The following is a 23,415-nucleotide window of genomic DNA, read 5'->3' as shown; positions in this document are numbered from 1 at the left end:
CGAAACTTTTGTTTTTCCATAAATGTTCCTTGTGTCTACATCGGAAGTGAAAACAGTTGAACAACGGGCGGCAAAGATAATTGTGAGTAATGATTTTCTAAATAAATGATCAAATCGAATTCAAAATCGCATAAGAAATTGCTTATATATATACAGAATCATCAAATCTTCAAAGTAAAGTTAATTTTCAATACTTTTATATACGATAACACTTTGTGGAGAATTAGATCAAGCTGGTTATAAAGTTCCATTTGCATTTTAAACCTGAACTTCTATTTTCATGTAGAAAAAAATCCACATCATTTATTGAAAAATTTTTTATTCATAGAAATGTTGTAATATTATAATAAGTATAAGTTTAAATTATGTAAAATATAATAGTTTGCCAAAATGTGTTTAAAACTACCGATATAATCAATCCTCAATAAATAACGCAACATCAATTCAATCAGAATTTTATGAAAAATCTAAGTTTTCTTTATTTCCTCTGTTGGTAGTTTGACTGGCACAGCAGCAGGAGGTGGCATAACTCCTAATCTCGCATTTGGCAAAGGTGTTCCAGGCTTTACTGGCTTAAAGATCATTAAGTTTCCAAAATAAACATGTTGAATAACAGGAAACTTGGAGAGAATCTAAAAAATAAATCAGATTAAATAGATTTTATAATACCATAAAAGCTTGTGTGTACCTCTTTTTGATACATCTTAACCAATCCTGAATTGATTTTTATCCAAGATGGAACTGCCGATATACTCCACAATTGATTCGAATGTTCAGCAAAATGTCCCGTTTTTACCTAAGAAATTTATCAAATTAATAAAAAGGCTTTAATTTGATAAAATATATATTGTTGCCTGAGATATATAGTCGATGCAACTTATGAACATGTACGAATCTTTGTAATCATCAATAATATTCTGGTCCAGGAATTTTGATGGATCAAACGGACTGCGAACTAAGAAAAAAGTTAAATAATGGAGGTGTTTCTTTAATTAGATGACTATTTTTTAGACTAACATGACAATTGAGCACTTCCCCAAATGAATGGAACAAATTGGTAATCGTCCAAGCTCCATACACCCTGACTACCAGCTGGTTCCATTCGGTAGGTTTTTTGCAACTGTCTTACAAAGACCAAATATGAATTGAATAGTTTCAAAGCACACGCAACGTTATCTTCTTCAACGAGAACTTTGGTTTTGAATAGACAACAAAGAAACATTACGAAGGCCAATTCGTGGCCGGTTCCATAATCAATACGAGTTGGATTGCCAAATGACTCTTTTAAGTAAACATAAAGTTCGTTTATAGAAGTGCAGTTTTCATCTGCAAGTGCTTCGACTAAATAACCTTTAGCATTCTGGAAATTAGAAAAAAGTTTAGCAAATATGTACACTCCTTTTTTTCATCAGAATAGGTACAATACTTTTCAAATCTTCATTATTCTGTTTTTTCTTACAGTGTAGGAAAAATAATAGTTTGTTAGCAGAATCAACAAAAAAAAAAAAAAAATAATTCAAAACGTGTGGTTATTTTTCTTGTTTCTTCATGGCAAAACATTTCATATCGAAAAACTTTTTTTTGTTGTTTCATCAGAATAGGTACACATAAAGAATAATAAAAATGTCCCGTCAATGAAATAATTTAAAACCAAGTACTTCTTAAAAAATTATTTGGGGCATTTCACGTGAAACCGACAAATGTCGTTGGACGTCAAATTTGTTTATATTTGGTATATGTATTCCTCTATCGATTCAAAAAATACATCTGGAAGGATTTTGAATTTTAAGGCCTAATAGTGGAGTAATGGCCTTCTAAAGTTTTGGAAAACTGTTGGGTTGAGTTCATTTGAAAAATTTAAATAAACTAAATGAAAGGGTAACAAAATTCTTTTAATGGTGGATTATATGGAAAATTAAACGTTCTATTTAAATATGAATTTGAAATTGATAAATTTTTTCAATATAAAACCGGAAGTTGACATTTCAAATCCAAATTTAAGAAAATTCGACACTTTTGATATATTTTTTACATAGTCTTAAAATAAAGCTTAAACAATTTGTTTATGTGCCAAGTTTAGAGTGGGATATCTATTCGTTTAGAAAATATACATATTTTAGGAAATGAAAAAAAAAAAACGGAAATAAGCAATTCATTTTTAGTTTTAGGTATCTTAGCCTATTTTTGTATTATATTTTCTTTAGTATTAATGCTACCTATATACAATATGGATAGAATATATCAATTTTGAAGATTTGACCTCAACTCGTTTACTATTAATAGTGCCATCTAATATTATTAGAGAGCATAACTTAACCATTTAGTCCAAATAGAAAAATAAAACGCACCAACCTTTAACTTTTTTTCAATCTGAAATGCAGACTATCGTCTTTTCTGAAAATAAGTTTCAGAAATAATTTTTTGTACGACCTTACGATATTCCAATTCTTTTCTGAAGATTTTAAGGTTGCTGAACTCTAACCCGTAGTCAAAAATATTTTACTAGCCTCCGTTTTTGAAATATTACCGTTATAAAAAAAAAAAACTTTTTTTTGCAAAAAACTTTTTCTCAAAAACGAAAACAAATAAAATTTTTGCTGACTTTAGATTTGAGCTCAGCACCCTTATAGTCTAAGAGCCCACAGCAAATTATGGGAGTGGAGGTATAACCAAAATGTGGGTATGCAGTTGTATAGCCTTAAGCGTTCTAATAACGAATTCAAAAGTCTGGCAGCTCTAAATCGCGGCTTTATAATGTTTTTCCAATTCATATTATAAGCTAAATTCAAACTTTTTCGTATTCTTTATACAGAATTTGATGCTGTGTCATTTCCACTAAACTTGAAGACATCAATCATGATGTTGCGAACAATAGAGCTCGAGATATACATAAGCTGTTTAAGCGGCAAAACTCTCCAAGAATAGAGCCGATATGTTTGGTATATCTTGAGTTTTATTTGTTGCGTTGCCAAGATTGAGGTATTCAGGCTTAGGAAAAATGACAGAGCATCAGTCCTTATATTAAGAATGTGAATTTGTTTTTATTTAGTCTACTCACATTAATTGGAAAACTCACGTTGTTAAACCCTCTCGAAAGCCATATAAAGCCACGATTTAAAGCTGCCAGACTTTTGAATTCGTTATTAGAGAGCATAAAGCTATAAAATTGCATACCCACATATTAGTTGTTATACCTTTACTCCCGAATTTTGCTGTGGGGTCTCGGACTATTCGTATATGTAGTAAAAATGGATCACATTCACACTTCGCTAACTTTTTTAGCCGTACCATGTTTGGTGGTTCCTTAATTCGTTATTTTATTCATTAGGCCGTCTGTTAATTGCGTTTAATAGTTAACCCCGTGTACAATTTTTGACACTATTGAGGTGAATAAAAAATTTTCTGCTGTTAAAAATTTAATGGGATCTGGTTAAATTTAGGTTAAATTTTTTTTGCAGTTGGTTTTGTTTTGTTTTGTTTATTTTTTTTTATTAAAAAGGAATATCATGCCAGAAAAGAGAAAATTTTGCACGGGGTTAACTATTTAACGCAATTCACACACGGCCTTAGAGTGTTTTCGCCCAAATTAAGGGGTAATAACACCTCGTAAACCACGAAATCGAGCGTATTTTCATCACCGTATAAAACAAAGAAGAAATATTATTTTCTGTTGGTGTTTGTTTAGTTTAATTAAGTATATTAATAGGTAACAGAATAGGCTAATGTTAAATTTTTTAATGATGTGAAATTTTTTAAATGGCGGTGTAGTTCCGGATGGTAGTAAAATCCTGTGCTCCCATCGGGCGACCAACTAACTCCTACAGTTTTTAACTGATTGGGCTGAAATTTTGTGTGGAGCTTAAAAATACTATTCTCTAGTGAAGTACGTAGGATTTTTTTGAAATATTAAAATTTAACGATTTTATGGTCTTTTTTTCAACGAATTTTGTTTTTGGAATGAAATAATTTTTTCAAACTAATGCCATTTCTTTAAAAATTAATATTTCAAAAAAATAGAGAATAGTATTTTTAAGCTCCACACAAAATTTCAGCCCAATCGGTTAAAAACTGTAGGAGTTAGTTGGTCGCCCGATGGGAGCACAGGATTTTACTATCATCCGGAACTACACCGCCATTTAAAAAATTTCACATCATTAAAATTTAAAATTATATTTTTAATATACTTAATTAAAATAAACAAACACCAAAAGAAAATAATATTTCTTCTTTGTTTTATACGCTGATGAATATGACGCTCGATTTCATGGTTTACAAGGTGTTATTACCCCTTAAGCGATTTTAATTCACCCATGTTTTAAAAAAAAATTAGTATCATTATTAAATTGAACTTAGGAAACTCCCTAAATCTACAAAAATATTAAAGATAACAAGGGTGTACCGTGTACCTATTCTGATGAACAAAACTATAGATTTACAAAACTTAAATTTTTCCCTTAAATATACCTACTTTATAAAGAAAAAAATGGGAAAGTTATGATCTTTTTAGAAATAATCTTCACCGTTGCTTGTCCTAGCATCTTAAACTAACAGAAAATAATAAAACCTTATTGGGTCACGCACCAATATTGGGGATAAACGATTGATGAACATTTGAAAACTTGTGTACCTATTCTGATGAAAAGGAGTGTATCTAAGGCAATGAGTAACAATAACTTCTTACCTCTTCCATTTTCTTAAACCACAAACGATAGGCCTGATTGCCGAAACGTTGGGGTTCTTCGAAACGGGGCGTCTCTTCGAGTAATTTATTGAATTTCTCAATCATTCCAAGAAGATTTTGCATTGTTTTGGAAATGTACATTTCGTCGGTAAGCTTTTTTCCTTGAATAGCTGTACTAATGCCATTGATGAAGCCAATTAAATCATAATAGGCTTGAGACTTTTGCCAAATGGCCATATCCATTACAGATTTTACACATTTTGATGGTTCGCTGGTGTTTTCTGATGACAGTGATTTTGTTTTATAGAAATATAAGGGTTGTTGATTAAAAGTGAAAATTTTTTAATGCAATTTGATTATAATTAAATTACCTTCGTTGACTAATGATTCGCCCGGGTGCTCCATGATATAAAAAAAAACGTAAACAAGAATTTTTGTAGTTTGCGGTGCGGCAGACCGACCTTGAAATGTCAAATATGTGATTTTCTTATTAATGAGCATAGCAGAATGTTGAATATTTTAAGGTGGATACTGAAGCCATACGCTGTACATGGATTATCTACAAAATTATTAAAAAAAAAAATGTCCAAGTAAAATTTATTAGTGCTAGTTGTACAAACGTAGTTCAGCCTTGTTTTATTAATTTTACTTGCTCATTTCGGAGAATTGGCTTTGTTTCGAGCATGGATTTGGTTATTCAGAAATATAAGTACCTTTAACCAGTGTTAAACCGCAGCCCTAACCCAACTAACATTTTTCAGCTTCGGTTAAGGTATTAAAAAAGCTATATTTCAGCTTCTTTTAAACTTTAGTAAGGTTGTTGGGCATGGAAAAAGGAGAACGTTATACAAGTTTCACCTCTATAAGAAGTTTAAACGAAGCTTTTCCGAAACTTTGATTTGGTTATTCAGAAATATAAGTACCTTTAACCAGTGTTAAGGCTTGGACACACTGGAGGGTATGCGGTAGCGGTACGGGTAGCGGTGAGGGTACTTGTATGAAAAAAATTCCAAACTGACACATCAACGTTCAGGTGTGGAATTTTTTTAGTACAAATATCGTTACCGCTATACCGCATACCCTTCGGTGGGGCCAAGCCTTTAAACCGCAGCCCTAAAGCCTATAGTACGCAGATCACGCTAAATTTTAGCTGACATTTTTTTCTCCGTTTTTTTTTTACTTTTTTTCCAGTGTGACAAATACTGCACGAAACTTGGCTGCAATTCTTGTATAAATTTTTTTATTTTTCACAGAATTTTGCATGGTATTTAATAGCCTGTTTTCACTAGAACCCAGTTCAAATTTCAAATTAATACGATTATAATAAAAGCCCTATTCTGGCAAACCTCACAAGTTATGAGAACATCACACAAGGTGATCTGAATTTGATTTTGTGAGGTTTTCGCGTCACAAAAACTTTCGAATTTGTGATCTTCTTTGAAGGAGGATTTTTGCTAGTAAGAAGTTTGTGAGAAATAAATCCTCACAAAATCGAGTTATGATCACCTTGTTAGGTTTTTGTGAATTGTAAGGTTTGCCAGAAAAGAGGGGTTAGCTCGATCTGCGTTCTACGTACCACCGATTTCAGACGGCTGAATCAAGCTTTGGCTATTTCGATCTTGAACCAGTGCTAAACCTCAGTTTTTCCACCGATTTAAGAACATACAAGTTGATGATCCACGGATTAAAAATTTGTGCCCTCATTTCAGCGGAGTTGTGCGCAAATTCATCTAAAAAATCACACATTCATTTCCTTGTAAATTTTTTGTCTGTCACATTTTAGCAGATGAAAACTAAAGCCTAGTATGCTGCTGAAACGAAAGGAAAAATATAAAACCAGCATGTACTTGAATGTAGACTTCTCTTTTTTAAATTTTTTTCATAGCACTACCGCCTACCTTTTTGGTGTGGTCAAGCCTTAAAACATAATTAGCACTGAATACATTCATTTTGTTTTCAATTTCTTGCTCCATCTGCATTCTCACACTCTCAACACCATCACGCCCTCTGTACCTGATTTCTAAAAACACCACTTAAAAAAATCTGACGTTTCCATTATCAGTTTTTCTTTTCTACAAAAAAAAAGCAAAAATCATTTTTAAGAAAATTTGCCTCTGACGAAAAACGTTAATTTTCTTGCAAAAATAAAAAAACATTTTCGTCTTTGATTGCAAGATTTGCACATTTTCTTTTTTTTTACAAACTAAATCATTATTTAGAGAATTAGTATAATTAAATCCAATTAAGAACAAAATGGGCTACACAAGCAAAAACGTTTCAGTCATTCTATTTGCATTAATTGGTTTTCTATTAATTGGACATAATCATTTTGGTGCCGATGCCGAAAAAGAAATTCCAATGACAAAATTTGGCCAAAATGTTGGCGGACCAACTATGACTTTTCTTTATTGGTGAGTTGTCTTGCAAAGAATCCAAAAATGCAAAATGCAAATTGTCAGCGAATTTGGTTAATTTATGATAATTTCCCACAGCTATTCGTGCGGCTATAGAAAGGCCTTCGATGACTATGTGAATATTTTGAGTGAAAAATATCCACAAATAAGCATTCATGGGGCTAACTATGATCCGCCAGGCTTTAATATGTACCTCTCCAAAGTTGTATTCTTCCTTAAGATCGTTTTGATTGTTATTATCGTTTCGTCGTTTGATGTCTTTGGCGCCTTCGGTCAACAGGCACCTGGCTGGTGGAAGCATTTAGTTGATAACAAATTGTATGCGTGTATGATGATATTCTTTGTCGGTAACATGCTTGAGGCACAGGTAAGATATAAATGACCTTTGACCACTGCACAGTGGGTTACCCCTATTTTTTTAATCAAACGCCTATATTATTATTTTATTTGATTTATTATTGCAAAATAATAGGTTCATATCAAGTCAGTTTTTTTTAAATTTGATTTTAAACAATTTTAAAAATAAAAAAAAAAAATGGTTATGCCGGGCATAGAACGTGACTGCCAGGATAACCCGTCCAGCATCTCCCAACTAACATTTCGGCTTCGGTAAAATTATTACAGAAGCTATATTTTAGCTTATTTTTAACTTTAGTAAAGTTGTTGGGAATAGAAAAAAGAGAACGTTATACAAGTTTGACCCTTTATAAGAATGTACTTATAAGGTCTATAAGAAGCTTAAACGAAGCTCTACCGAAGCTGTTAGATTTGACAAATAGCTTCGGAAGCCCTTGTATAACTCTTTAATTCTAGTCTTATTGAAATTATATAAAAAAAACAACAAAAACAAAAAATTACACTGGTCAACAGGGTTTTTGTTGTAAAGTTTGTATACGTTTTTGAGATATTCTCGTTAGAAAATCCAAAATGCCGCTTTTAACCAGTTTTTGAGGTTATTTCTTAGCGTTTGGTTGTTTGTTTTAAATAAATTTGTAACGGTTTCCTTGGATCGTTTTGAATATATTGATTTTTAAAAAAAAAATTCGATTTTTTTAATTGACTTTTCATAATTTTTCCCTATTTTGATATCAAGATTTCCTAAACGATTTTATGGGAATATATGGAGAGTTTTTAATCGTTTGTCACTCCCATTTGTTTGTCCAGTCAATATTTCTTGCAGCAACAGTTTTTTGACTTTGGAGACTTAGAAAAATGTTCGTTTTGCTTCAGCAGCGTACTAGGCTTACGGCCGATTTCTTCACAGAGTCCTAGCGCTAGTACCGGTCCTAGTCCTAAAGTTAGTACTCAAATCGGTATCAACTCATTTCTTCACCCAAGTACTAGGTCCTAATACTGTCAATTTAGGACCGAGTACTAGTTAGGACTAGGTCCTAGCTAGCTCCTCAAAATCGGCTGGTACCCAGTTATTATACCAATCGTTAGTACTCAAATCGGTACCAAGTGATTTCTTCACAAAGGTCCTAAGCCTTAGTACTGTCAAATTGGTACCGAGTATTAGTTAGGACTCGGTATTTGTTAGGACCTCGAAATCGGTAGTCTAGCGGTTAGTACTTGAATGAAAGCAATGAATTTCATTTTTTTTTAAAGATATCTTACAGATTTTTTAATTTCTTGGGTGTTATTTCCGGCTTTTTATGTTGATTTTAGTAAAATTAATGATTTTTTAAAATTTACCAAAAACACCTGAAATGAGAAATGCAATACCAGAACGTGAAGAATGAAGAAAAGAACACTTCTGGATGAAAAAGTAACAAAAATGTATATTGAACTTTCTAAAAGTCAAAACTAAGTCAAAAAAGATTATCTTTGCGTAGGCACTCTGCATTTGCATTTCTAGACGTACCCGACAATGCTGAAACCATTTACCATTGTTATACTCAGACTTGGAAAATAGTAGCCTACGACTACTCCAAAAGTATGATCTTTCGACTCCATTTTTTTGGGTGGAACAAGTTTTGAACCACAGTATCACAGATGGATGTTCGACATCAATCTTATAGTTTCGAACCCAAACTAATATGTTTGTTCCATTAACAAATTTTTTTGAAGGCTATGTGCAAGCTCGTCTACAAGTAATGTTAAAATAATGCGATTTGCACCGATGACTTCTATGAGAAACTCACCAAAAAAAGAAATGCGCCTTAAAATACTGTTATTTTTATTGAAATATGTTGATTTATACATCTATATGCAAACTGTTTATGTTATTTCTTAATATTATTATTCCTGCAGGGGACTGGTAGTTCATCCGTTGCCAGCCCAGATTATTGAAAAAATCCCTCGTCATTGTTCGTGATCTGGTTATGAGATTTGCCAATTTTATTTATGTAGATCATAACATTCTATTTTTGATTGTGACACTTCTTGATTGAACTTAAATTTCTTTTTTTTTGTTGGGTTTTCTTAAAATTTATTATAATTTTTTTATTATTTTCTCAATGATACCATTAATTAAACGTTTTATGTATATTTGTTCTGTTTTATTTGTTGAAATTTCAAAATAAAATAATTTCAAACATCAAAATATTGTCAAAATGACAGTTAGACCAGTTTTATACGATTAAATTCTTAGGACCGCGTTGTGAACTTAGATCAGGTCCTATAAATGTGAAGAAATGCTCAGGTACTAACTTTTCTTTAGGACCGAGTACCAGTGCTAGGACCTGGTCTAGCTAGACCGGGTACTAAGCTCGCTTAGTACTCATGTGAAGAAATTGGCCGTTAATATTTTATCCGAAAAATTATTAAAATTTTAATTTCCAACCACCGTTTTCTTGTTTTTGCATAGAAATACGGGACAATCCCGGGTAAACCAGTACGGATGGTCACGGTAAATATCGTGAATTTTACCTTTTTATAACTTTCCAATAGTTTTATCTATTATTAACACTGGCCAACAATTTTCAATTTTTTTAAATTTTCCAAAAAAATTTATATCAAACTTTAGTTTTTGAAATGTTTTCATATTTGGGGGAGTGTTCATACTAATTTTTAACTTTTCATTATTTTATCACATTCATTTATTTCTAGGACCTCTAACCTCTATTTTTTTTAATATTTTAGTTTTCCACATTTTGGGGGTAACTACTTGTTAACAGTTTTCAGAAAATTTGTTATCGAACCTAATGCATTTGGGTTTACTAAGTTCCTTTCTAGGAGCTTTAATTTATTATTAGATATATTAATTTTTCACATTTTGGGGCTAATTTCATACTATTTATTTTTAGTTTTTCTTATCACACCTTGAAAACAATGATTTGCCAAAAAATATTATTTCGAATGTAATGTATTTCGGTTCAATAAATAGTATAAAAATACAAAAAAAAAATTAACAACAAAAATTGTATGAATTTGTATGCCTTTTCATGTAGGTATGAATAATTTAAAAACTAGAGCTGCTAGAAAAAACTAATTTTATTTTCGGAATCAGCACCCTCCATTTAGTAAGAAATGATATAAAACGGTCTGGAAAATTTTTGTGTGTTGGGCAGTGTAATAATTTTAAAAGTATATAATTTTTTTTAAATCATCCAAGAATCGAACTTCGTATCTGAATATTCATTAACAAAATCAAAAACTTAATAACTTTAAACCGCAGGAATGTCCAATTGTCCTTAATTATTCAATGTCAATATCAAAAAAAAAAATCATGTGTGCAATTCACACGTGGTAGAAGTGAAACATTAAAAAATCATTTATCTTGCAAAAAAAAAAAATCGAATAAACCTACCTTATTTTTATTCCATCACCTTTAAATCCATATTTTTTATATGACAACCTATAATAAATTTTAAATCATCTGAAAGCTTATTGTTTCAGCTTAAAATATTTATAACCACCATGTCTATACAATATCTAAAAAAAGAGCTAGAATTTTTTGAACCCAACCACTTTTCATCAAAAAAGCAAAAAAATCAATCTTTTTCTCTTCTAACGAAATTTCAAACTGATATTACGGTACTTCCTACACTGGTGGCAACAGATCTCCACAGGTATTTTGAGGTATTTTTAAAATTTTTCAATTAAAGATTGTGTAACGTGTAGAGCAAGTACCGTTATGTGTAATATATCAAATGGAAGGTAATCAGAATGCTCAATAAAGTTAAATAAAATTTGTTTTTGCTCTAGATCAAAAGATATAACGTGTTTAGAAAAAGAACATCTTTTTACCGTTATCTCAAAATTTTGACTGAAATTAATTGAAATTTCGCAGAATTATAGTTTATTTAATTGCCTATTTTCAGTATAAATCTCATTAATCTATCTATTAAAACAAAAAAGTTATAAACAATTGATTTTTCGTGTCGCTTTTTCGTTTCATCTTGTTTCAAATCACTACGATACTAAAGAAGTTTTCAGTTCAAAAATGTCCGAGCTAGATTATTCAATTTCAAAATCAAATACAAAACTTGGTAGTTTCTGTAAAGCTTCTATAAGTGCACTAACCGAAGCTAATCCGAAAAACAAACTTTCTTCCGTTAAGTTTCTTTAACATTATTTAAAAAACTTATTAGAAGTTGTTAAACAAGCTCGAACTTCTATGAGCAATTAAGTTCTGAAGCAATCTTTTAGTTTAACGTTGTATTTTTTTTTCTCTTTGTAAAAAAAACTGCAATATTATTTTTTTTTATATGTGCCCTTAATTATGAAAGTGGACTATGTCACTCCTAAAAATGGCATCAAATCTAGCCTAAAAATAATTATTATTTAAGGGGTAAAGTTTATTTGAAAGCGAAATTGCAGTAAATAAATTTCTTTATTGCTCCTCTAGTGATTTCATAAAAAAAATATAATTAAATCGTTATAAGAAAATTATTATGTAAGTTTTTCTTTAAAATGACTTAGTCCACTTTCATAATCATGGGCACATATATTGACTTTGAATGGCTATTAAGATTTAAAAAAGAAGGGGTAACCTCCTAATTTTTTTGATTTTGGTTTGATGAGAGACCTTGTTAAATCATTGAATTTAAAAAAAACTGACATTTACTTTTTTTTATTTTTTTACCTTTGGCGGTACCCACTGTGCACTGAATAAAATTAAATCAAATTAAACTAATGTTTTCCCAATTTTGTAGATGGTATCTTCAGGAGCATTTGAGATCTCATTGAACGACGTGCCAGTATGGTCCAAACTGCAAACAGGAAGAATTCCTGCTCCACAGGAACTGTTTCAAATCATCGATAGTCAGTTGCAGTTCTCGGATAAGATTCAAGAGAATCCCGATTTTGTCAAATAAAAGTCTGGTCATCTAACGCCCTTGTTAGAGTAGAATTCATACATAAATTAATAATTAATTATAAATATTGTTGCAATTTCTGTTTCCACACTTATATCCTTCTTTTGTTTTACATTTTCCATTTTTTTTTTCAAACGAACAATAAGTTAAAATATTCTTGATGTTTTTTCAGTTGATTGACGATACAAAACAAAATATTTAGAACTTAATGCCAAATAAAAACTCCGGCTTTGTTCTATGAGCCTTTATGATTTACATATATCACTGTTTTGCTTATCGTTGATTTCTTGTTTGTTTTGGTGTAAAAAAAATAAAATAAATAAATACTTGCTTCTACTTTTGATGTAAAGTAAAAAATGTAAATTCGTGTAAATTCGATAAATAAAAGAAAACTTGAAAAAAAAAAATAAATAAAATGGATTTTTAAAAGTAATCCATCACACGTGTAACAAACAACTCTGTCGTCATTATATTTAATTTGAAAATATGTACCTTATAATTAAATTAACGGTTAGCTTAGCATACCCGCCGCACATAAGTCGATTTGAGAGATTTAGGCGGCCAAAAGTAAATTTTTCAAATTAATGGTAAAGTTATTTATCATCCGGATAATTCCATTAAAAAGTGGACACGAAATGTGAACAAATTATGCAAGCTTTTTTTTATGTTTTTTTTTTCTTCTTTATTATAAACCCTTATGACATTATTCCGTTCAGTTTTCAGATCGCTCACTTGTAGAAACTGCAATAGATACCGGAAGTGTCGCACCGATCTGCATTATAAGGATGAATCGCAACATTAAATGTGTCTAGGGTTTTTGGACTGTTTTTCATTTTTCACCATAGTTAGTAAAGGACATGTTCGGGACACGTCCGGGACATGTCCGGGAAACGTCCGGGACACGTCCGGGACATGTCCGGGACATGTCCGGGACACGTACGGGACATGTCCGGGAAACGTCCGGGACACGTCCGGGACACGTCCGGGACATGTCGGGGACACGTCCGGGACATGTCCGGGACATGTCCGGGACACTTTTGGAACATGTCCGGGACACGTCCGGGACATGTCCGGGACACGTCCGGGACATGTCCGGGACACGTCCGGGACATGTCCGGGACACGTCCGTTTGTGATCAAATACCCCAACAACGGTCCTTTTTATGTCCTTTTCAAGATTGTTGGAATTGACATTTTAATGATCCAAAAACGGAAATATTCATCCGAACCACCTCCCTAATTATCTCGGTTCCTCTGTTTGCGATAATTTGTGTAAATGTCCCATGTACAGGACATGTCCGGGACATGTCCGGGACACGTCTGGGACATGTCCGGGACACGTCTGGGACATGTCCGGGACACGTCTGGGACATGTCCGGGACACGACCGGGACATGTCTTGGACACGTCCGGGACACGGCCGGCCGTGACATGTCCGGGACACGTCCGGGACACGCCCGGGACATGTCCGGGACACATCCGGGACACGTCCGTTTGACCCCAACAGCGGTCCTTTTTATGTCTTTTTCAAGATTGTTGGAATTGATATTTTAATGGTCCAAAAACGGAAATATTCATCCGAACCACCTCCCTAATTATCTCGGTTCCTCTGTTTCCGATAATTTGTGTAAATGTCCCATGTACGGGACATGTCCGGGACATATCGTTATTTAAATAACTTATTAGAAGATGTTAAACAGGTTCGATCTCCTATAATCAATTCAATGGAGCAAGCTTTATACAAGCTCTATAAAAGTTATTGCCAGCTAGATTTCTATTTACAGAAGCTGTTGTGTTAATTGGGTTTACCTGTCCGAAATGTCAATGGGAACTTTTATCTAGATAGAAAAGCTTCCGAATAGGCTCCGATCAGGCTTACAGCGTGATTACTCCAATTAAGCATTATGTCCTTTTCTGTCTTTAAGTCATTAAAGAAATTACTACTCAAGTTCTCTCACACAGAAATTTTATTGAAACAAATGTATTCTTTATTTAACAATCTGTGGCTTCTAACCTCTGATCAATTTCAAGTGTAATGATTTAATTAAAAAAAAAAATGACAAAGGTCTAAGGTCTGAAGGCTATTTTTTAAAAATAAATGCTAACTAATATTATAATTCAAAAAAAAAAAAAAAAAAACAGCTTAAATGAAAGACTTATAATTTAAGTTCACTTTGTAACATTTACAATTAAATTTTTTTTTCTGGAATTATTTTTATTACGCCGAGTTCTTAATACACACTTGACATCTAGAAAGTCGTTGTCTCATAAATCCAGGTTTCAATGTTTGCCTTTCTGGTGGAACAAACTGTTCGTTTTCATCGACAGTCACTAACCAGAAACTGGTTTGTGATTCAAAGAAATGACAAAGACCTTCTTTGCCATTGCATTCGATAAATGGAACTGCTCTGAAATCTTCCAAACATGATCCAGGTGATGAGAGATCTTGTCCACCACCGCTATTTCCAACATCAATGTGCTAAAAGTTTAAAGGGGTTATAACATAAATTTATAAAAATATCTAAAAATTGTTACCATAAGGAAACTGTAACCAATCCAAAGCTCATCCCAACCTCTGGGACAAGTTGGCACCGCTATAGTCTGACTGTGAACTGCAATCACATTGGCTGGTACTTCGCAAACAACACATCGAGAAATGTATTTTTGCATTTCAGTAGTCTCAACGGGCATCACTGGAATTGATTCCGATGTTGATAGCCAGTAAGAGCGGTCAGACCTAGTATTCACATTGCAAATGTTATTGTTTCCACAGCTCATAAATGGCTGTGTTGAAAAGTGATGGACACAAGAACCAGGTGATCCAAGATCTTGGGTGTGTGGGTAGTCATGGCTGTCAGTGTAAAGCAGGGAATAACCATTCCACATTTCAACGTGACCAGCATCGCAGCGTGGGATTTCTGCAGATTGACTGTGTTTTACAAGCATTATTCCAGTGAAATAGCTAGGAGCTTCTCCACAAACTTTTCCTTGGTTTCCCTTTTCTCCAGTCATTCCTGTAGCACCATCGTAACCAGGAGCACCAGGTACACCCAAATTTCCCTTTGGACCTGGTCGTCCCATTGGTCCGGGTAAGCCTTGAGGTCCTTGATCACCTTTCTCACCCCGTTCACCTTGTAATCCGGTGATTCCACGGATTCCTTCAAAACCTCGTTCACCTTTTTCGCCATTGTTTCCTGGTCGTCCAGGCTCACCCTTGGGTCCAGGTGTTGGATACGGCCCTGATTCACCCTTTTGACCTCGTGGACCATATAATCCATCACGTCCATCGTGACCTTTAGGACCTAGAGATCCTTTTTCTCCTTCTCTGCCAGTTGGACCCATTGCACCAGGTAATCCAATGAAGCCTACATCACCCTTTTGTCCTTGGTATCCGTCACGGCCTGATTGACCCTGAATACCTCTATTACCCTTGTCACCTTTTTCTCCTTCAAAGCTTGGCATACCTCGATCTCCCTTATGACCTTTGGTTCCCATATCACCCTTTTGTCCAGTAAGTCCAGGTAATCCATCTTGTCCGTCTCGACCAGCTATACCAATGATACCAATATCACCCTTTTCTCCTTGCAGACCTTGTCGACCAGGTGGACCCCTGGCTCCATCTATTCCAGCTAAACCAGCCCAACCTTTCTCTCCCTTTTCACCGAAAGCTCCAATAGCACCATCACGTCCACTTCTTCCTAATCGTCCTGGAAGACCCTTTTCTCCCTTGATTGTTAAACCTGGTAAACCAGGCTCACCATCTGGACCAGTGTCACCCTTTTCTCCTTGAGGTCCATCCAATCCTGGTAGGCCAAAAGGTCCTGGATAACCACGTTCACCCTTTTCTCCTTGACTTCCAGTGATACCAATGCTTCCTTTTTGTCCCATAGCTCCAAGAACTCCAGGCTGTCCTTCTAAACCTGCATCACCCTTATCTCCGATTATTAATATAGGTTCAGCATCTAAACCACTTAGTCCTGTGTATCCCTTGTCTCCCTTCATACCAGTTTGACCAGGAATACCGACAAAACCTTGATCTCCTTTTTCGCCTGCAAATCCTTCTAACCCATTAGCACCTGGGTTACCTTTTTGTCCAACAGGTCCAGCGAGACCTTGTTCTCCTTTTGGTCCAGTCTCACCAGGCATACCATCTAAACATGGAGAACCAGGAATACCTGCCAAACCGGCGTTTCCTTTGTCACCCTTGTCTCCAATTGGTCCTGGATATCCCTTATCGCCCTTCATTCCATCAAAACCAGGTCGTCCCATTTGTCCGGGAATACCATCGTCACCTTTTTCTCCCCGTTCTCCAATGGCACCATAACCGTAGTTACCAGGTTCTCCTTTAGGTCCGGGTGGACCTTGAAGTCCGTTAAGACCATCAGCACCCATAAGTCCATATGGACCAGGTTCACCTTTGTCTCCCTTCTCAGATTCATGACCTGGTGCTCCAGGAGCTCCTTCTAATCCCTCAAGACCCATATCACCTTTTTCTCCATCAAGTCCGGGTATACCATCGACTCCGGGGACACCGCGTGCTCCAATATCACCTTTTGGACCTGCAAATCCTTGTGGTCCAGGGAAACCCTGTGGCCCTTGAAGGCCATTGTCGCCTGCAAAACCTCTTTCACCTTTGTCACCCTTAGATCCCGAAAAACCAGTTCTACCTTGAGCTCCTCTAATACCAGGAAGACCAATATTTCCTGAGGAACCCTTAGGGCCATCATTGCCAACTTCTCCGTTCTCACCTTTACGTCCCGGCATACCAACTGGTCCAGAAATTCCAGGCTCACCCTTAGAGCCTTCTCGTCCTTGTATTCCATCTATACCGGGCAAACCTTTTGGTCCATCGAAACCTTGAGGACCAAATGGCCCAACGTTACCTTTCTCTCCTTCATCTCCAGGGAAACCTGGAGCTCCAGGTAAACCTGTTTCACCCTTATCTCCAGGATATCCAACTTGTCCATCGTTTCCTGGCAAACCATAGATCCCCTGGAAACCACGTTCTCCCTTCAAACCATTTGGTCCATTATTACCAATAGGTCCGGGTGGACCCACAAGTGATATTCCTTGTTCTCCCTTCTGACCAGTTTCTCCCAATAATCCCGGAAGTCCAGGCAATCCGTTTTGTCCCGGCAAACCTGGGAAACCAATTGGTCCTTGAATACCCTTAAAACCTCGACGACCGATAGGTCCTCGTGGGCCAGCCAATCCAGGTCGACCAACTACTCCACGTTCACCTTTTTGTCCGGTTCTTCCATGATCACCTTTCGGTCCCACAGGACCAATTGGTCCCATTCTACCCTCGACACCTTTGTCACCCTTGAAACCTTTTGGTGGCATCATCAGTAAATCAGGTGGGCAAATACTTGGTTCTCCCTTTTGTCCAGATGGACCTTCAAATCCTTTGTCACCATCTTCGCCATCGAAACCTGGTATCCCTCGTTCACCTTTGATACTATCTCCTTTTTGTCCTGGCATTCCATCTCTGCCTGGATATCCAGGGAGTCCTGATTTACCCATTTTTCCTTGTGCTCCCTTAAATCCTGGTGGTCCAGGTTCACCTTTTTGTCCTTGCAAGCCATATTTGCCAATTTCTCCTCGTCCACCTTTAAGTCCTCTCAGTCCTGATGGACCACGTTCTCCCTTTGATCCTTTCTCATTTACAGTGAAACTCAAATCCACAATTTGATCACGTCCGGGAGGACCATCGGGTCCAGGTAATCCTGGCAAACCATCATTTCCTCGAAGACCATGAGCTCCGATTGGGCCTTCAGAACCATCATCACCATTTTCACCCGGGAAGCCTACTTCTCCAGTTTCACCAAGAGTTCCTTGTAGTCCAAGTTTTCCATCTAATCCACGTTCTCCTTTGTCTCCTTTAGCTCCATATGGACAGTCTGTACATTTTCCACCAAGGTCTCCCTTAAAACCTTTGTCACCTTTCTGTCCTGATAATCCAGGGTAACCTTGATTTCCCTTGTCTCCGTGTTTTCCTGTTGTACCAGGTCTTCCAGGCTTTCCCAACTGAGATCCACCTGAAACACCTTGACTTCCTTGAAAACCACGTTCTCCCTTGAAACCCTTTGCTCCAGGTGTTCTGAAAAGAAACAATGTATGAAAAATTAAATTCCTCAAATAAATATTACAAGAATTACCCCGAAACCCCGGTGTCACCTTTAACGCCTACTTCACCAATTCCAGGATTTCCAGATACACCCTTTTCTCCTTCGTGTCCAAGGGGTCCAATGTAACCTCGAGGACCCTGTGCACCCACATTACCTGGCCAACCCTTATCACCTTTGTCTCCTCTCTCTCCAGGTAGTCCTTCCAAACCTTCAGGTCCAGTCACTCCACGATTACCTTTTTCGCCGAAAGGTCCACGTGGACCTTGTGCACCAGGAGTACCGTCTAAACCAGCCGCACCTTGTGGACCCTGGAAACCTTGTAGACCTTTGGGACCCTGTGGGCCAGGAGCCCCTCTTCCACCACCAGGAGCACCTCTGGCACCCATAAAACCTTGAGCGCCAGGTGTTCCAGGAACTCCAGGTTCTCCCTTTTGTCCATCAACACCATCCAAACCGCGCGCGCCAATTTCTCCGCGATCACCTTTCAATCCAAGTGGTCCTGGAGCACCAAAATCTCCTTGACGACCCTACAAAGCAGATACAATTTCATATTAGGATTACAAAATATTTAAATAATAGACTTACTCTTTGACCAGTCGGTCCAGGAAGACCCTTTTCACCTTTGTGTCCAATGTTACCAGCTTGTCCAGCTAAACCAATGTCACCCTTTTCACCAAGTAAGCCCTTGTCACCAATCTCTCCCTGTTCACCTTTTACACTTTCCGATATATAATCACGGTTACCACTAAACGCCTCAAACCTAGCTGGCTCTCCTTTTGCTCCCTTTGCACCCTTCATTCCGGGAACAGGCATAGCGATACACATGTCTCCTTTGTCTCCTTTGATACCAATAAAACCAGTTGGACCCTTATCTCCATAAGTTCCATTAAAACCACGATCACCCTTCAGTCCTTGTTCTCCCTTTTGTCCGGGTAGCCCAGATGGTCCATCCATACCAGGTTCACCTCGATCACCAATATCGAATTCTCCAATTTCTCTTGCCGGTTCTCCTTTGTCACCCTTCAAGCCAATAAATCCAGGTAAACCTCTTGGACCAACCATACCGGCTAGTCCGGGTAAACCAGGTGCACCATCAGTTCCATTGCAACCATCAATTCCGTGAATACCAGGTGCTCCGGGCATACCCACAATACCTTGTAAGCCTCCTATTCCCGTTATACCGGTAGAACCAACTAATCCACGAACACCTTTCTGACCGCGAGGACCATATGGACCTGGGTCACCTTTTTGTCCCTTTTCTCCTGATGGTCCTTCCATTCCTGAATAACCTGTATCACCTTTGGGGCCAGGAAAACCTTGTGGTCCTGGGAAACCATGATTTCCCTTTTCAGCGAAACATTTTGGTATACAACTTACATTTCCTGTGCAATTTTTCGGTTTTTGACCGTTTCGAAAGTTTGTGGGATTTTCGACTATGGCATAGTTATTAAAGAAGGCATTAGGTGGTCCTTCGGGTTCGGGTGGGCTAAAAAGTTCTTCACTCTCTGGGAAAGCATAGTCATTATCATTTTCATCAGTTGTTTGATCGAATTGCTAGAAAAATGAAGGTATTAGGCTTTTATTTTGAATAGTAAAATTTTTATTATGATAGTTACTGCTTGTGCTCCAATAAAAGTTCCGAATAGAATTGCTGCGAGCGCAAACCTGTAATCAGAGTTTTAAAGAAATCATTGATTAAACATGATAGAAATACAATTCATAAGAACATATAGAGGTCACAGGGAATAAATTAGTTCTTTCACTTCAAACGAAAATTGAACGTCTAGATCATTCATGAAAATAATTTACAAGATGACCAAGCAAATTTCATATCCTAATGCTTAATTCCTCACTTGAAAAATGAGTTTAAAATTATTCCTCCGCATTTCCTGATATGTGCATGAAAGTTATCACCATTTTTTGTCCTTTACTTTTGATGATTCATACCCCAAAAGAGATTTTTTTGCGTTACTAGAATACAAAAATCCTAGCATTGTGACTTGCCTTGCAATTTTTAAATGATAAAAAAAACACCTACCAGGAGAATTCTTTTTCAAATATTTTCTGATTTTCAGCTGTTTTCATTCGATTTGATACACAGATGCTATACCAACATAACTCAAAAAATTGTATTGAAATTGTATTTAACGATATACCTGCCATCATATGATCAACATAAAAACACCACTTTTTTTATAAAATGACTCTAACGATTTTGATTAAACAAAATCTGTGGACTTTCGCAAATAAGTTCCCACTTTTGAAATCGGTAACACTTAAAATGTTTGAACCATTACACTGTTAAATATTTAAAAAATAAAGTCGGACGGAAACCTATCACGTTTTATAGCTGGATTTTTATCCTACAAAACTAACTATAGTGGGTGAAATTTTTCTGATCTCCTTGGTTACAGTTTTCCCACCTTTTCAAGACTATAAGACTGTAAAAATAAAAAAGTTACGATATTTTTCGTTTTAAGTGTCTCTATTCAGTTTTAAATTAAGTCCCATAAATGATACAAATAAATACAAAATAGAGCACGTATACGCCACAGTGCACGTGCACGTGCACATCGCAATTAAATAACACTTCATCTCAATTAGTGTTTATTAATAAACAATATTTCGACATTTTTGAAAAATAATTAACAACATGAATTCGTTCAGTAGTTCCTTGTCGGTTTGACAAAAAAAAGTGCATAGAGGAAAAATCGAAAACATTAAAGGTGTTCAAAATTATGTCGCATTTCGACACCTTTTTCGTTAAGACGCAAGGTTGGCATAGTCTATGCATACCTAAGCTAAGATCGCATTTTTTTTGTTTGTAAAAATTTACTTAGATTATTCATAAGGCTTACAATAAGCTTAATCAAATCACTGTTAGTGAAACAATAAACTAGGTAGGTATTGTGTTAGTAAAGTGTGTTGTTTACCTAACTCCATTAGTTTAATTTTTTTTTTGCATTCAGGATCTGGAACGAGCAGCACATATATTCATAAAAGTCAAAAAGCAAACTTAGGGAGTCAAATGCTCAACCCAACACGTTTCATCAAAATTTAAAGGTTCATTTTCGAAGATTCTCCGCTAATTTTAATCATGAATAATAATTTCAATTATGTTAAATGGAAATTTCTGATTTGGGCGATTGTATTAGATATTCACTAAAGTCTAACACTTGCACCAACATTTCATTTTCGAAAAAAATGAAGTTACAAATTTTGCGCGTCATAGACGATTATAGCGTTAGTGTAACGTGTGCAAAGCATGTATTTAACTCCAATGTTTTCGACAATAAGATTTTGATAGGTATTTCCTAGCGAACCAGGAATTCCCATTTTATTCATAATTAAAATTCAAGAAAATAACACAACACGAAATTAGGAAGTTTATTTTGTTCTCTTGTAAAATTTGGTACAGTGAAGTTACACCGTTTGCACGCGTCACGGACGGTAGATATGCCTCCATATTTCTTTTCTTTAAGAGTTTTGTTTTAGTTTTTACTCGGTAATTTATGTCTTTCATGCATGTTATGCATGACTATAATCGAATAGATTTTTACCACGACCGCTAGTCCGAGTCACACCTTTGAAGCTGGTTGCCAGCCGCGCAAAGCTATGAGTGACCGTAAAAAACCCATTCTGATTATTTCATCAGTAGGAGAATATTTATCGGCGGTAAACTTCAACTTTTGGTAGCAAGCATCGCGTACCAGCTGGCGGACTTAAACATATTTAACTTTTGGGACTCATGCAGCAGTGGTATTTACTAAATCTCGTGGTTATGAGATTCTCTTGTAATTTTTACATCCCATAGAAATTTTTATATTATTAAGGTTCTGCTGGCACATTGGAAAGTATACGTTTGCGGTTCTTGACTTGGGTACCTATTCCTGTGCGGTATAGACTGAGGGAAAAACAACTTTAAATCAACGGAAACCACGTTGATTCAAATTATTTTTCGGAATGATTTTGCTTTAAAGACGATAATTTCAAAATAAAAGTAGAACATCGTTAGATTAAAGTGGTTTGCCGCTATGAAACATTCTTAAATCAAATTTGTTTCAACTTTGAAAAAAAAGCATCAATTTTAATAAAAAAAAAAAAAAAAAACAAAATTGGCAGCCACTGGGGATCGAACCTACAAGTCTTGGGTCACTAGGCGAATGCTTTACCAACGTGCTATCTCTCTGTTGGAAATTAGGGTGATATAATGCAACAAAAGCTAAAGTCAAAAAAACATTTCAAATTTTCTAACGTTGTTTCAATTTTAATTTAAATATGTTTTATATGTTAGTTTTTTCAACTGTACAACACGAATATGTTATACTTTTTGCGACGGTTATTTTTGTAACTCGTCGTTATTTTTGGTTTAAATTGAAATTTTTATTTTTTTTATGACAAATCTACCACAGCTAAATTCTGTAAGTCATTTAGATAGACAAGTTTATTTGCCTTTATAAGAAAACTCTGTGAAAAATTATAAGAGACTCCTTTCAGAACTTAAGTCTTGAATTATGTATGTATTTTTCAATTGTTTAGTTTTAGTTTTAAATTAATTTATTGAACTTTTTAACTTACCACTTTAAATGGGGACTCATTGCCCCAACTTGGTATTTTAAGACACTTCCTGTACGAGCACTTCTCTTTTTTTATATTATTTTAATTTTATTAAATATATCCAAAAACAAAAAATCAACTATCACTCATGTAATTTTTATGATTTTTATATAAAGAGTTTTTTATTATTTAGTTGCATTTGTTGCAACAACTTTTTATCGAGGTTAAAATCGATACCGACCGCATGGATTTTTTATATTAATTTTTTTTTCGAAAACTACAAGAAACGACAGCTTTTTTAAAAAGCAATGCCGATCATGTGTATAATGTTGAACATCCGGGCGGCCGTTCGTCCGTTAAAGGCGACAATATACTA

The 23,415-nt window shown here is 35.4% G+C and overlaps 3 protein-coding genes across 3 annotated transcripts; 1 reads left to right on the top strand and 2 right to left on the bottom strand.

Annotated features, from left to right (window-relative positions):
- Positions 1-302: 302 nt before the first annotated feature.
- Positions 303-5,163, bottom strand: LOC129905816 (serine/threonine-protein phosphatase 2A activator). The gene is made up of 6 exons (XM_055981407.1): positions 5,053-5,163; positions 4,682-4,962; positions 1,018-1,360; positions 855-955; positions 689-796; positions 303-632 (listed from the first exon to the last, which is right to left on the bottom strand). Exons 1-6 carry the CDS (start codon positions 5,084-5,086, stop codon positions 468-470), a joined length of 1,032 nt encoding a protein of 343 aa, XP_055837382.1. The 5' UTR covers positions 5,087-5,163; the 3' UTR covers positions 303-467.
- A 1,596-nt stretch (positions 5,164-6,759) lies between these two features.
- Positions 6,760-12,615, top strand: LOC129905818 (thioredoxin reductase-like selenoprotein T homolog CG3887). Its single transcript, XM_055981409.1, has 3 exons — positions 6,760-7,092; positions 7,174-7,462; positions 12,195-12,615. Exons 1-3 carry the CDS (start codon positions 6,935-6,937, stop codon positions 12,354-12,356), a joined length of 609 nt encoding a protein of 202 aa, XP_055837384.1. The 5' UTR covers positions 6,760-6,934; the 3' UTR covers positions 12,357-12,615.
- Positions 12,616-14,497: 1,882 nt separating this feature from the next.
- On the bottom strand, positions 14,498-23,415 carry LOC129905803 (collagen alpha-1(IV) chain-like). The gene is made up of 6 exons (XM_055981382.1): positions 23,061-23,415; positions 20,099-20,147; positions 19,068-20,036; positions 18,513-19,009; positions 14,890-18,454; positions 14,498-14,833 (listed from the first exon to the last, which is right to left on the bottom strand). The coding sequence occupies exons 1-6, from the start codon at positions 23,078-23,080 to the stop codon at positions 14,573-14,575; spliced, it is 5,361 nt and encodes a 1,786-aa protein (XP_055837357.1). The 5' UTR covers positions 23,081-23,415; the 3' UTR covers positions 14,498-14,572.

The sequence above is a fragment of the Episyrphus balteatus genome, chromosome 1 (assembly GCF_945859705.1).
Source record: "Episyrphus balteatus chromosome 1, idEpiBalt1.1, whole genome shotgun sequence".
In the NCBI taxonomy this organism is placed as follows: Eukaryota; Metazoa; Arthropoda; class Insecta; order Diptera; family Syrphidae; genus Episyrphus; species Episyrphus balteatus.
The sequence above is the reverse complement of the archived record's forward strand: the minus strand, read 5'-3'. Positions and strand labels throughout refer to the sequence as shown.

Bases quoted from the DNA above. Each gene is read 5' to 3' on its own strand.
- LOC129905803 (XM_055981382.1), bottom strand. From the start codon at position 23,080: ATGAGTCCCCATTTAAAGTG. The intron at 19,010-19,067 runs GTAAGTCTATTA...TCTGCTTTGTAG, and splicing joins CTGGACCGACTGGTCAAAGA to GGTCGTCAAGGAGATTTTGG. The intron at 18,455-18,512 runs GTAATTCTTGTA...GTTTCTTTTCAG, and splicing joins GGTGACACCGGGGTTTCGGG to AACACCTGGAGCAAAGGGTT.
- LOC129905816 (XM_055981407.1), bottom strand. From the start codon at position 5,086: ATGGAGCACCCGGGCGAATCATTAGTCAACGAAG. The intron at 4,963-5,052 runs GTAATTTAATTA...CACTGTCATCAG, and splicing joins CGAATCATTAGTCAACGAAG to AAAACACCAGCGAACCATCA. The intron at 1,361-4,681 runs GTAAGAAGTTAT...TCTAATTTCCAG, and splicing joins GGTTTAAGAAAATGGAAGAG to AATGCTAAAGGTTATTTAGT.
- LOC129905818 (XM_055981409.1), top strand. From the start codon at position 6,935: ATGGGCTACACAAGCAAAAACGTTTCAGTCATTCTATTTGCATTAATT. The intron at 7,093-7,173 runs GTGAGTTGTCTT...AATTTCCCACAG, and splicing joins ACTATGACTTTTCTTTATTG to CTATTCGTGCGGCTATAGAA. The intron at 7,463-12,194 runs GTAAGATATAAA...CCAATTTTGTAG, and splicing joins GTAACATGCTTGAGGCACAG to ATGGTATCTTCAGGAGCATT.